We start from the raw sequence: 13,427 nt of genomic DNA, 5'->3' as shown, positions 1-13,427 counted from the left end.
CCGAGACCTGCCAGGATTGCGGATCAGGCTGACTGCTGTATCTTGCCAGAGCGGCTCGAGTCGACTTGGTGTCATCGAGACCTGCCGGCGGATCAGGCTGACCATAGTCCCCTGATTTCGCCAGTTTGCGACTCGGTTAGACTTTGTGTCGCCGAGACCTGCCAGGGGATTTGACGGACTTTACAGGGGTACAAGTAGGTGGTAGTTTTTAAAGGAATTTAAGCACTTTTATGCAGTTATTGTTTTCACTCATTTTATATCAGTTTCTTCGATACTTATGCATGTGTTATATCGAAATATCTTTGTTCAGTTATACGAGCATTTATATAACTATATTTATCTATGTTCATTTGAATGTCTCGAGTTCAATTATGATCGAATCATAGCTTTTATATCCCTATGTATTTCAAAACGGGGGTTATTATGTTCTAACTTGTTTTTAAGAACCTTATTTTTGTCCACTCACAACTTTAAACTTGTTTTTCGCCCCCAGGCCGTAGAAGTACGAAGGAAACCACTCGGGCCATCCTCCCAGCTTCCGCCTCACCACCATAAAGTATAGGATCTCATTGTAAATTTCTTAAAGTTCTGTAAATTTGTAGAAATGCTCTGATATCTAGTTAAAACTGAAAAACTGGAGTTGAGATTTGTTATTTGAGATATTCTGGCAGTTGGTGTGATATTTGAGCTTGTTTGACAGGTGGAAGACATTGGGCTTGGTCAAAATACAGGGGAAACTCTGCCGAATTTCCGGCAGAAGTCTAAGGGAAATTCTAAAAAGAATTTGAAACGAGAAGGGTAAAAAGGTCTTTTGTGCCCGACATTTGCCAGGTGTCGGACACGCACAGGACTTGGCTCGAATTCCAAAGCGAAAATTGGGTCGGGTCCTGTCATTAATATTTAAAAATAGTATAGCCGCACGGCTATACTCAGTTTCTGTATAAAAAGAAAAAAGAAAATATATATATATATACACACATATGTAGGTATGTATTTTTCAACAAACCATTCGTATTCGATACACGAGTGACGTTTTCTTTAAAAAGTAAACATACAATATTCGCATTATATGTGTACGTATGTATTTTTAATGTTTTATACATGTATTTTGTACAAAATTTTCAGTAACACAGACAAATTCACGTATTATAGAAATAATTGTCAAATATCATTGAATAAGAATAACATATGGTATAAAAATTATATTAAAACATCAAATAGAGGAAGATTAATATCTACTTTGGATATATTAAAAATTAATATCCATATACTACAAACCAATGCAACTAGGAGGGTCCTTTTTTGTTATTAATTTTTTAATTAAATAGTATACCCATGCGGCTATACTTAAATTTTTTTTATTTTAAAAAATAGTATAGCCGGCCGGCTATACCTATTTTTGACACGTGGCTTTAAACAATATAGGTTCTTCTTCATTTATTTTTTTTTAAAAAAAGAGTACAGCCGGACGGGCTATACTCCATGTTTGTATTTTTTTTTAAAGACGTGCTGACACATGACTGGATTCTTTTTTATATTTAAAAATAGTATAGCCGCACGGCTATACTTAATTTTGAAATTTTTTGAAGAAAGTCATGTGTTGACACGTGGCGCTAAATGGTTGGGCCCTTTTTTTATTAAAAATTAGTATAGCCGGCCGGCTATACTTAGTTTTGAAATTTTTTTAAAAGGACATGTTTGGACACGTGGCTCCAAATGGTTGGGGGATCTTTTTTTATGTTAGAAATAGTATAGCCGCACGGCTATACTCAGTTTCCTTATAAAAAGAAAAAAAAACTATATATATACACACACATACGTAGGTAAGTATTTTTCAACAATGCATTCGTGTTCTATACACGCCTGACACTTTCTTTGAAAAAGCAAACATACAATAGTCGTATTGAACGTGTAAGTACGTATTTCTAATGTTTTATACACGTATTTGTTACAAAATTTTCAGTAACACACATAAATTCAAATAAAAACTAGTTAGATAATTATTTAAATTAAAATTTCCATGTACTTTTTAAAAAATTTTCAATAACACAAACAAATTCACATATTATAGAAATAATTATCAAATATTATTGAATAAGAATAACAAATGGTATAAAAATTATATTAAAACATCAGATAGAGGAAGATTAATATCTACTTTGGATATATTGAAAATTAATATCTATAAGCTACAAACCAATGCAACGAGGAGGGTCCTTTTTTGTTATTAATTTTTTAATTAAATAGTACAGCCGTGCGGCTATACTTAAATTTTTTAATTTTAAAAAGATAGTATAGCCTACCGGCTATACCTATTTTTGACACGTGGCTTTAAACAGTAGAGGTTCTTCTTTATTATTATTTTTTTAAAACGAGTACAGCCGCACGGCTATACGCCATATTTTTAATTTTTTTTTAAAGACGTGTTGACACGTGGCTGGAGTCTTTTTTATATTTAAAAATAGTATAGCCGCACGGCGATACTCAGTTTTGATTTTTTTTTTAAAAGACATGTTTTGACACGTGGCCTGAAATGGTTGGGGGACCTTTTTTATATGAAAAAATCGTATGGCCGGGCGGCTATACTCAGTTTTGAAATTTTTTTTCAAAAAGACATGTTGACACGTGGCTCCAAATGGTTGGGTGACCTTTTTTATATTTAAAAATAGTATAGCCGCACGGCTATACTCAGCTTTGAAATTTTTTAAAAGGACATGTGTTAACACGTGGCTCCAAATGGTTGGGGGACCTTTTTAATAATTAAAAAATATATATATACACACACACACACATATGTAGGTACGTATTTTTCAACAAACCATTCGTGTTCTATACACGCCTGACGTTTTCTTTAAAAAGTAAACATACAATAGTCGTATTGTACGTATACGTCGTATTTCTAATGTTTTATACACTTATTTTTTACAACAATTTTCAATAACACGCAGAAATTCAAATAAAAAGCAATTAGATAATTATTTAAATTAAAATTTTCACGTACTTTTTACAAAATTTTCAGTAACACACAAATTCACGTATTATACAAATAATTTTTAAATATTATTGAATAAGAATAACATATGGTATAAAAATTATATTAAAACATCAAATAGAGGAAGATTAATATCTACTTTGGATATATTGCAAATTAATATCCATAAGCTTCAAACCAATGCAACTAGGGTCCTTTTTTGTTATTAATTTTTTAATTAAATAGTATAGCCGGTTGGCTATACCTATTTTTGACATGTGGCTTTAAACGATAGAGGTTCTTCTTCATTTTATTTTTATAAAAGGAGTACAGCCTCACATCTATACTTCATGTTTTTAATTTTTTTTTTTTTTAAAAAAGACGTGCTGACACGTGGCTGGAGTCTTTTTTATATTTAAAAATAGTGTAGTCGCACGGCTATACGCAGTTTTGAAATATTTTTTAAAAAGACATGTGTTGACACGTGGCGTCAGGTTAGAGGCATTTTTATATTAAAAATTAGTATTCCTACACGGCTATATTCAGCTTTGAAATTTTAAGAAAAAAACATATGTTGACACGTGGAGAATAATGGCTGGGGGTCTTTTTTGCATCGATTGGTTATGTAAGTATAATGTTAGTGACTTTGAACCGTTGATATAATTGGATTTTACAATGCATCCGTGGTTGATAATTCAAGCGGATCACACAATGCATCAATAGTTCATAACTACTTTCACGCATATGGACGAATCACTCGTGTTGTAGTTAGCTTGGGCCATAAAATGTGGGCCATCAGCAACCACGAACCCTGATATGGCCCATGGGTCCCATGCCATCAAGCTCACAACTCACAACTCAAACAACTCGAACGTGCAATGCAATCAATTAAAATTAAAAAAAGGTTTTTTAAGGAAAAAAGAAAAAGAACAAGCAGATTGCCACCCTTTCATGTTTCACACGATAACTGATCAACCTCACCAGTGAATTAGTGATCACCACCACGCCACTCTGATTCAGTCAGCTGTTATCCTGCTCCACCATGGCTATCATGCGCGGGAGGAGCCGGTTAACGTCGGGGGCGCCACCGCCGTCACCGATCCCGACTGCCAAAGGATCGCGCTCTGCATCCAACGAAAACTTCACGCAATTCCTCGACAAGTGCCTGCAAATCCCCGACCTCGCATGGCCACCTCAGCTTCACCCTCACTTCTCCGGCACACGCCATTCCGTTCCCGCCGAAGTCGATCTCCGATCGCTCTCCAGCGACGCCATCGCGCGGCTTCTCGTATCGGCCAGAGAATCCGGCGCGTTTCGGATCACCAATCACGGGATTTCGGCCGAGGAGTTGGGATCGGTGGTTCGGGAAGCCGAATCGGTTTTCGGAAATGACGGAAATCTCACTCGACGTTTCGTTGAGCCCACTGGCAATCGTGAGGAGATTAAATGGGTTCGTGAATCGGGCCAAAAAGTGGCGGAGGACGAAAAATATCGGGTCTTTTGGTAATTAAGCACCCGAAACTCTGTATCTTATTTATCGGGTTATTGCAGTTAGTTAACCCAAGTTTAAATTTTTAATGAAGTACTAATTCTCCTAATTAATTTGCAGTAAAAGTATGGAGAAGGTTGCAAGCAAAGTTGAAGCAATTGCAGATCAAGTGAGTGAAGTTTTGTTCGCAAATCCAGAGAAGCAAGTTGAGAAGAAGATGAGAAGTGAACTGGGAAAAGTTAGGCTATACAGATACAATCATCAAGATCATTCAATGGAGCAAAACCCAAGTAGTAATTATTTGCAGAATGAGATCATTAATGGAAATAATTTGCGTGAGTGTGAGGATCATCATGCTTTGTGCCTTCACCTTCCGCTTGAGCATTCTCAGTTCAACATCCGATCAGAGGGAGAGGGAGGCTCTCTGTGTTTTGATGCAGGGCCAGAGACTCTAGTTGTCACTGTTGGAAATCAGCTTGAGGTAATTCGGCTAAGCTCTAGCTTCCATCTGGTTGATTGGTTTAGCTTCTTCATCTGCTGAATGAATTACTTGGGTTTGTTTTTATTTGGAGCCTGCAGGGGTTTAAATGTGTTTCAGGGGAAATGATCTTTGTCCCAGACATCATTAGAAGCCAAGCCTCTTTTTCCATACAATTCAAAGTCCCACTGCTTTCGAATTCGAGAAAAAAGTCTAACACAGTTTCAATTACTGATCAAATTTTCATTGCAGTCATCCTCTGTTTACTATACATGATTTTTGTGTTTGTATATACATACATTACAACAACATAGACACCATTGAAAAAAAAACACTATTTTCTCTACTATTTGGGTGAGATTAATTGATTGGTTTTGAGGTTTTTTGTTTTTTAAGAATCTTATACGAGGATACAATGATCATGTACAGTATGGGATCCATGGCTTGAAGGGTTTTGGTTTGTTCACACCACTGAATTGTATTGTATGTGCAGAGTTCAAAGATTTTGTGTCACCAGTTTGATTCATTTGTTGCTGAGTTATCGAATTTCAGTATTGTACTGAATTGGATTGTGTATCGATTGAATGATTATTGCAAACATTATATTGATTTTGCAAATCTTCAGTTTATTATGTATTTTTCCACCAGTAGCAGCAATTAGGTGTTGAGTTGAACCCATAATGTGTCTCAAATTGTTGCATGCAATAAGATGATTTTTATGTATTCAATCCTAAAATCAATTGAGTGATTACGGTATTCAACAGACTCCACCCATTTGGATATATTCTTTTTTAGATGTTGGGTGCACTAAGTAGATTGACGGGTGCATATAACATCGCTCATAATGAAATGAAATGAATCTTTATAGTCCAATTAAGTTTGGGCCAATGTTGTGTTCAATTCCAAATGTTTCCCGTGGGGCCCACTACGACATGAATGCAATGCAAGGACGTCCCATGCATGATGCATATATACAACTTTGCACCAAGTGTTTTTTTTTTTTTTTTTTTTGGGGTCAGAATCAAATTTTATTAGATATAAGGCAAAAGCCGGTTGCAACAAAGTGAACTCCAAAAAGAAATTCGAGGAACTGCAACACAAGAAGGCATAAAACCTACTGCATCATAAAACTTAAGGAGGACATAAAGCCATGAAAAGCAAAGTGCACACAAAAGGCAGCGAATATGGAATAGGGAAATGCCACACCACCCATAACCAACCAGAAGCACAATCAACACAAGCCCACACCCACCAGAGAGGAACCAGTAACTAATGCTCAAGACATAAAATGGTGGTGGACAAGCCCCCGAAGCTACAAAGAGTGCTACCATAATCCAAGCAATAAGTGACATAAGCACTCTAAAAGCAACCCCAATTGCATAAGAGTCATCAAGGAAAGGAAACCCTTGTGTGGTCGAGGCGCTGAAGATGGTGGTGAAGGGAAGGTGCCGAGAAGTAGCCGCCAGTGGTATGAGGAGAAAATGCATATCAAGCACTAGAGGCTCGTACAAGTTAAAAACTAGAAGAGAATTTTGATCAACACCACAAACAGGTTGAAAACAAAAGCAGCACAAAATGCTGAAGAGAATCGCATAGCACACTTGGTCACCCCGTTTGCCACCAAATCACAGAGAGAGCGAATCACATATCTGAAGTAATTTTCCAGCATGAATCAAATCTCAAATGTGCAAAAGAAACAAAAAAAGCAAAAAAAAGGGCCTGCAACACAAGAACGGAAATAATGAAGCAACTGCGACGGCGGAAGGGGAAACCACCCAAACCATCGAAACACAAAGGCAATCCTCGAACAAAGTAGATCCAGAATAGGAGCAGAACAACGAAACCACCCACACCCAACCACACACTCCCTGCAAAATAAAAGAAAATCACAAAGTCACAGCAAAATAAAAGGGTGAGGAAGAAAACTAAAGGAGGGAGGGAAAGAGAGGAAGGGAAACAAAGGAAAGGAGAGAGGGGCGAGAGGAGAGGGGAGGGGCAAGATAGAGGCAGGGGAGATTGGGATCCATCGCTTCAAGGATTTTGGTTTGTTGGTAGAAATTATCGAATTGTATTGTAAGTGAAGAAATAAACATTTTGTCTCACCTGAGATATTGTGAAATTTCAAACTTTATATTATGTAGTTACTAATTTCAATTTAGTACCATGAATTTTTACTCTTAAGACATGTTTGTTCATGCACTTTTAATTTTAACGATTACATACCTTAAGCTTTTTAATTGTTTGCAATCTGGTTCCAGCGTTAGTTTTACCGTTAGAATTTCCGTTAATTACTAATGTGTCATATGTGAAACTCACTTTTTAAAACTTAAATTACTAAAATATTAATAAAACATTAAAAAAAATATAAAATATTATAAACATAAAATTAAAAAGAAAAACCCATCAGCCAGCACCCCCCCTTCCCTCGACTGATTTTATCAAAACTCATCTGCTTTCATAAAATCAGTCAAGGTTCAATTCATCTTCTCCATTTGATCTACCAAATGATCTAAGTGGCATGCACACGTCACAAGATAAATCTATAGGTGAAATTACTTCAATACTTTAAAGGTTATAGTTAGTGAAATACAGGAACAGGAAAAAAAAAATTACAGTGAAAGACTCACCTATTATAGGCTATTTATTAAAATTTTAAAATGTAGTATTTTTTTTCCTTGTATTATTCAAAAAATTGTAAAAAAAATACATGTATTAAATGTAAAGAATGCATAAGGTGCTATATGCAAATTTATTAACTATATTTTGAATGGGTTATTCATGAGAAAAACTCTCATACTCCCTTTTCTTTGTCTTCTTCCTATTTATCTCCTCATGTCACTTATCAAAGGGAGAGAAAGAGAAAAAAAGAAAGTCGCAATAATGAAACATGAGTAAGAAAGTATTTCTCGTAATTTACACCCGCTCAAGAGAGAACATTGATTTTTAAGAAATGAAAACCGTGTCATGATCTCATCCTCAACTGAGTATGATTTTTGCGGCCCTTCTTCTCTGCATGATTGCCATTTTCTCAAGTGATTATGGTTCAATTCATGTATAAGGCTCTAAACAACCAATCAAAAGGATTAGAAATTTGCTTATGTTGGGCTGGCAAAAGCCAGCATTATTGTCCCTTTTCTTATTTTTAAAGCTCCCAAATGAAATTTATCCAGTATGCGTAGGCACTAGATTAATTCTTCACCTGATATTGTAACAATACAGAGCAACTCTGCTCTTTAGTTCGAAATTCCCTCAGCATCTTCATGTCTGAGGTTGGACCAAACATCCATCCCAAGTTTATGGAGAATTCCTCTTCCAACCAACCCGGAAATTAACATGAAAATATGTCCATATAATGGGAACCCTAGACCTAGAGCCATGACGTTGTGTTTGTAAGGAGTCATTGACTGACCATTGACCTTAGTGAAGTAAGTAGCCACGAAAAATCCAACTAGACAAATAGGGCAAGACTTGAAAGTCAACTAGTCAACTAGTCAACTATGTGAATCTGATATTGGAAGAGAATTATTTTAATTGATAGATACAATTGGTTTATACAAGAGTGTCTTAGTCTACAAGGAAACAAGTCCTCCAATCTAGGAAACTTACTAGGAAAGTAAATCCTAATTACAACAGTATTGATATTAATTGATATTATACAAACTTATTTCCTAACAAACTAGTCCATCCATAAGGCAATCTCACAATTCCACAAGTCTTTCTGCTCAATGACATATGAAAATATCTCATGCGACAAAATTTCCACTTGTGCTACAATTACTTATAACCCACGCTATTTTAAAAGTGTTATTAGAGTTTAGTACTTTTTTGGTTGGTCAATGTTTAAAAATTCTAGTTTTATTGGGTTTAAATTGGAGTAATTCACTGAGAATTTATGGGTGGTGTTTGGGAAGTAAGCAAACTGCAGATTGATATTGCAAAAATGTAACTTATTCTGTAAAACCCGGTCATTGCTTGGGGATAAACAAGGCTTAATACAAAAATAATTAGTTAAAATTATGTTAAACTTGAAATAACACAACGATATATTAAGTTTAATTTTCTTTTCTAAAGCCAATTTCTTGCAGGCACCGACTCAATCACAAAAACAAAAGGAAAAAAACAAAATTTTAGCAAGTGGCAATGAAAAAAGAAAAATTTTCCACAAGTCAATCCATAAAGCAATCTCACAATTCCACAAGTACTCTCTTATCAAATTTTCCACTTGCCTTGCTTGAAGGGCTGCGTACAATTACTTATATCCCACGTTTGCTGATCAAATGACACTTAACAGAGAAAAACACGAACATGCTTTTATATGGAAACCCCATAGCACATGCATTTAACTTCAAGGAAAAAAACATGAACATGCATTTATGGGAGTATGACTTTTCATGCATCTCTCTCTCTCTCTCTCTCTCTCTCTCTCTCTCTCTCTCTCTCTCTCTCTCGGTGTTTGTAGGGTAACACATATATACTAAAGCCATCACAAACTTTATTTCCCAAAATCTAAAATGTTTATCCAAAATGAAATCTTTGCTCCATTACTTCTTCCTCCTCTGCTTCAATATCCTCCTCCCTACAGCAGTTCACAGCCAATGTATTAAAGACCAGCAACAATCATTGTTTTTACTTGACGCATATGTGGGATTCACTTTTTTAATTTTTTATTCATATTTTAAGCAATTTAGTTTTCAAAAAGTGGATCTCACATATGCCACATCAACATTTAATGAAAATTCTAAGAGCAACTCCAGCAAGAGGGGCTAGCCTGGACAAGAGGTCCCCTAGGCCCCCAATCAGCAATTTATGTATATTTCTTCCAGCGGCCAAGACTTGCCAAGGCAAGTGCTGGGCTCCACCAGACCAGGCAAGTCCCAAGGCAAGACTTGCTTGGGTAAGATGACTTAATGCTGACGTCATCAGTCAATTTAAATAACAAAAAAATGAAGAAGAAAAAAACCAAAAAAACAAAAAAAATTCATAATTTTTTATTTATTATAAATACCTAGTCATATTCTTCACTTCCCACACCAAAACTCTATACAAATTCATCTCCTCATATCTCATGTGAATAGTAACAACTCTTGCCTTTTGTCATGGCAAATGGGTGGAATGCTCTAACAGTAAGACTAATGCCGAAACCAGATTACAAAAAATTGAAAATGTTAGAATATGTAATCGTTAAAATTGAGAGTGGAGAGACAAACATGCCAATTTCAAACCTATTCCCAAAATGAATGGTAATGTTTTGTTATTCACATAAAGTCAATGCAATCGAAGTAATTAAAAGTCCAATTTGCATGTTGTATGAGGTTTACAATTCCTTTTTCTTCCTTACCGACTTGTCGGTTTTAAGGTCTTACTCAATTAGCAACCTGCGAAAATTATAAATGTTCCAGATGCCTATCTGTTTTCCTCTTTTTCTTTTTCTTTTTTCTTTTTTTTCTTTTTTTTTAATGTTTTATTACTACCTACCCGAGATTCCTTTCACTCTCTAGGTCTTAGTCAATAGCAACTTTGGGAAAGTTGCTAAGTTGAGTGATTAATAAACTGATTTATACAATTCCTTTGTGAGGTTTACAATTCCTTTTTCTTCCTTTCCGACTTGTCGGTTTTAAGGTCTAACTCAATTAGCAACCTGCGAAAATTATAAATGTTCCAGATGCCTATCTGTTTTCCTCTTTTTCTTTTTATTTTTATTTTTTTTTTATTTTTTTAATGTTTTATTACTACCTACCCGAGATTCCTTTCACTCTCTAGGTCTTAGTCAGTAGCAACTTTGGGAAAGTTGCTAAGTTGAGTGATTAATAAACTGATTTATACCAAAACTCGAAGAAAGCTTGTCTTACTGAAATCTTAATTTATATGAAACTAGCTTGACATCTGTAAGATGTGGACTTACTGTCTTAATTTGAAGTCAACTATAATCCATATTCAATACTGATTTAGCTTCCCAAGTTTTGTTTTAAAACAAGGACCTGCTGCATGTTCATTTGCAGAGTTCCTGCTATCCTTCTCTTTATCCAGATCTACCAATTTGAGTCAAAGAGGTATCACTCTGGTCTGATGTAAAGCTCCAAACATACTTGAACTAACTCCTTTCTGTCTCTTCTCTTCCCCTCAAATGAGTCATTTTCTCCTTCACTATCAGATTTTTAAAAAAATTATCATTCACTCACTAACTCTGAGTTGTTCCTATATGTGCAGTCATGGAGATCTGCGAACAGAAGATTAAGTTAGTTCCTCTAACTCAACGACTATTTTCTGTAGGTTCAGTGGCTCCTTCGTTGATGTTTCTTCTTTCTAGCTAATAGCTAATAGGTGCAAATTTATTTTGTTTTCGTTTTATTTTCTTCAGCATTCCAGATGAAACTGTGAAGGAAAAATCTACAGTGACATATGGAGGAGATATACCAACAACGAAATGGGCGTCTATTCTTTATCCAAGTTGGAAAACGATCCCAGTAGTGTGGTATCCTGTGTTTATTTGTTCATGTGTGCTTTCAGTCTTAGTGGATCCCTTGTTCTTATACATCCCCATTGTTAACGAAGATAACAAGTGTCTCGGATTGGACAAAAAGTTAAAGAAAGTTGTTCTTATTCTGCGATCACTCACAGATGTATTCTACATGGTGCATATTATTTTCCAATATTTTTATGGTCAAACCGTATGGGAGAAGAAAATTAAGTGGGTTTTCCCATTAACGAGGAAGATTTCCCGCTCATGCATCCTAATTTGTTTCTTGATAATTGACATTTTAGCGATTCTGCCAATTCCCCAGGTACGACAAGTTTGTTTTTCTAATCTCATCTCTTTCTTTAACGTCCAAAGAGGATAACTTGTTGTTAGGATATAAATTTCACTATAAAATTTCGTGTGAGGATGAATTGTCACACATGTAGAAATTTTGTACAACTTTGTGAAGAGTTTGGTCACTCCTCCATTGCCAATTAGTTCTGTTTATTTAAATTTTGTCATATGATGATTGGATTTAGTCCTTGGCCTCAGCTTCTGGAATGTGTGCAGGTAGTAATTTTCATTTTTTTGACAAAAATGAAGGGCCCGACATCTTTGATTCTAAACTTTCTTATTTTATTTCAATTCCTACCACGAGTTCTTTGCATTTACTTTGCAACCCAAGAACTTTACTTATTTCCAAGAGGAAAATGGGTTAAAAGTATTTACCAATCCTTTGCGATCATCGTCGTAAGTCATGTAAGTTTCAATACTTATTATCTTACTAATTAGCAAAACCAAAATGTAACAAGTGTCTCGCGGTTGCTTTTTTTCTTCTTCTTGTTCAGCAAGTAATATTGTTAATTTGTTTTTGTTTTAGGTATTTGGAGCTCTTTGGTACTTTTTCTCTATACAAAGAGAGACAGCTTGCTGGCAATACGCGTGTCAAAGTAAAAATGGGTGTGAAGTTAATAGTTTTGACTGTGATGATGATCGTACATTGAGAAATATCATACTTTTAAGTGAATTGTGTCCTATAAATCCATCAAATGCAACTGTCTTCAACTTTGGTATATTTCTTGATTCTCTTCAATCTGGTATGGTGGGGACAACTGATTTTCGACCAAAATTGCTGCACTATTTCTGGTGGGGCTTGCGGAATCTAAGGTTTGCATATATGTTAATTGGATTTTGTAAATTGAACTACATATGTTACAACAATTACAAACAGAAAACAAAGCAAGTCAAGATGATTTGCAACTGTCGTTTTGTCTTGTCGATTGTTGTTGCCTTTTTATGTCATTTGGTTTAAGCATGTCTTCTTTTTTATCCATATATCATGTATGGTCGACAATTGAATTTTGATTTAACGGCTGGTGATTGTGGAATTGCTTAGTCAATGACGATACGATTGTCATGATTAATGTTGTATGAATGTATGATCTGATATTTGCTTGCTCTGCTAACTTTTGCAGTTCTTTTGGTCAAAATCTTCAGACCAGCAACCATGCATGGGAGAATCTCTTCGCGATTTTTATTTCTTTAACTGGCATGCTACTATTTTTAATATATCTTCAAGGAATTTTGCAGGTTAGTGTGTGTTTTTATATTGAAAATTTCTTTAGGCCAACTTAAAATTTGTCGTAAATTTTTTTATTTTATTTTATAATTTCTAATAAATAATATAACACGTTTGCTGGTTCCTGTCCTGACAAGAAATCTTCGTTTCCTTCATGAGAAGTCAGGGTCTATTGTTTATAACAGTTTGGTTTCAGCTTCATTTTGTGTAATTGGATAGCTTCTAGAATAGAAAAAGAAGCTATGCTCTCTGTATTGATCTCGCAGTTCAGTAATTTAGCGAACTAATAAAGTTTTTATGGATTCCGCAGTCTGCAGCTACAACATTACAGTTATTGAAAATGACGAGCAAGAGAGATTTCGAGAAAACATTGTGGTTACAAGAAATTGGCCTCCCTTTCAGTATGAACTATGAAGGATATATAGGATCATGAGAAGGGTACTGAACAATCTT

General features: G+C 35.2%; 2 protein-coding genes across 2 annotated transcripts in view; both read left to right on the top strand.

The window, feature by feature from the left end:
• The first annotated feature begins 3,890 nt into the window (after nucleotides 1-3,890).
• LOC117631870 lies at nucleotides 3,891-5,470 on the top strand. The gene is made up of 3 exons (XM_034365194.1): nucleotides 3,891-4,474; nucleotides 4,581-4,941; nucleotides 5,040-5,470. Exons 1-3 carry the CDS (start codon nucleotides 4,014-4,016, stop codon nucleotides 5,250-5,252), a joined length of 1,035 nt encoding a protein of 344 aa, XP_034221085.1. The 5' UTR covers nucleotides 3,891-4,013; the 3' UTR covers nucleotides 5,253-5,470.
• A 5,677-nt stretch (nucleotides 5,471-11,147) lies between these two features.
• Nucleotides 11,148-13,427, top strand: part of LOC117630551 (cyclic nucleotide-gated ion channel 1-like) — a 3,450-nt gene continuing 1,170 nt past the window's right edge. The window contains exons 1-5 of the mRNA XM_034363256.1: nucleotides 11,148-11,173; nucleotides 11,297-11,720; nucleotides 11,966-12,154; nucleotides 12,276-12,562; nucleotides 12,871-12,985. Of these exons, the coding sequence (XP_034219147.1) occupies nucleotides 11,148-11,173; nucleotides 11,297-11,720; nucleotides 11,966-12,154; nucleotides 12,276-12,562; nucleotides 12,871-12,985 (1,041 nt within the window). The remainder of the gene's footprint in view (nucleotides 11,174-11,296; nucleotides 11,721-11,965; nucleotides 12,155-12,275; nucleotides 12,563-12,870; nucleotides 12,986-13,427) is intronic.

Source organism: Prunus dulcis, chromosome 6, assembly GCF_902201215.1.
Source record: "Prunus dulcis chromosome 6, ALMONDv2, whole genome shotgun sequence".
Classification (NCBI taxonomy): domain Eukaryota; kingdom Viridiplantae; phylum Streptophyta; class Magnoliopsida; order Rosales; family Rosaceae; genus Prunus; species Prunus dulcis.
Note: the sequence above shows the minus strand (reverse complement) of the source record. Positions and strands in the feature narration are given on the sequence as shown.

Excerpts from the sequence above, each read along its gene's own strand:
- LOC117631870 (XM_034365194.1), top strand. The coding sequence starts at position 4,014 with ATGGCTATCATGCGCGGGAGGAGCCGGTTAACGTCGGGGGCGCCACCG. Across the intron at positions 4,475-4,580 it reads GAAAAATATCGGGTCTTTTG|TAAAAGTATGGAGAAGGTTG; the intron begins GTAATTAAGCAC and ends ATTAATTTGCAG. Across the intron at positions 4,942-5,039 it reads CTGTTGGAAATCAGCTTGAG|GGGTTTAAATGTGTTTCAGG; the intron begins GTAATTCGGCTA and ends TGGAGCCTGCAG.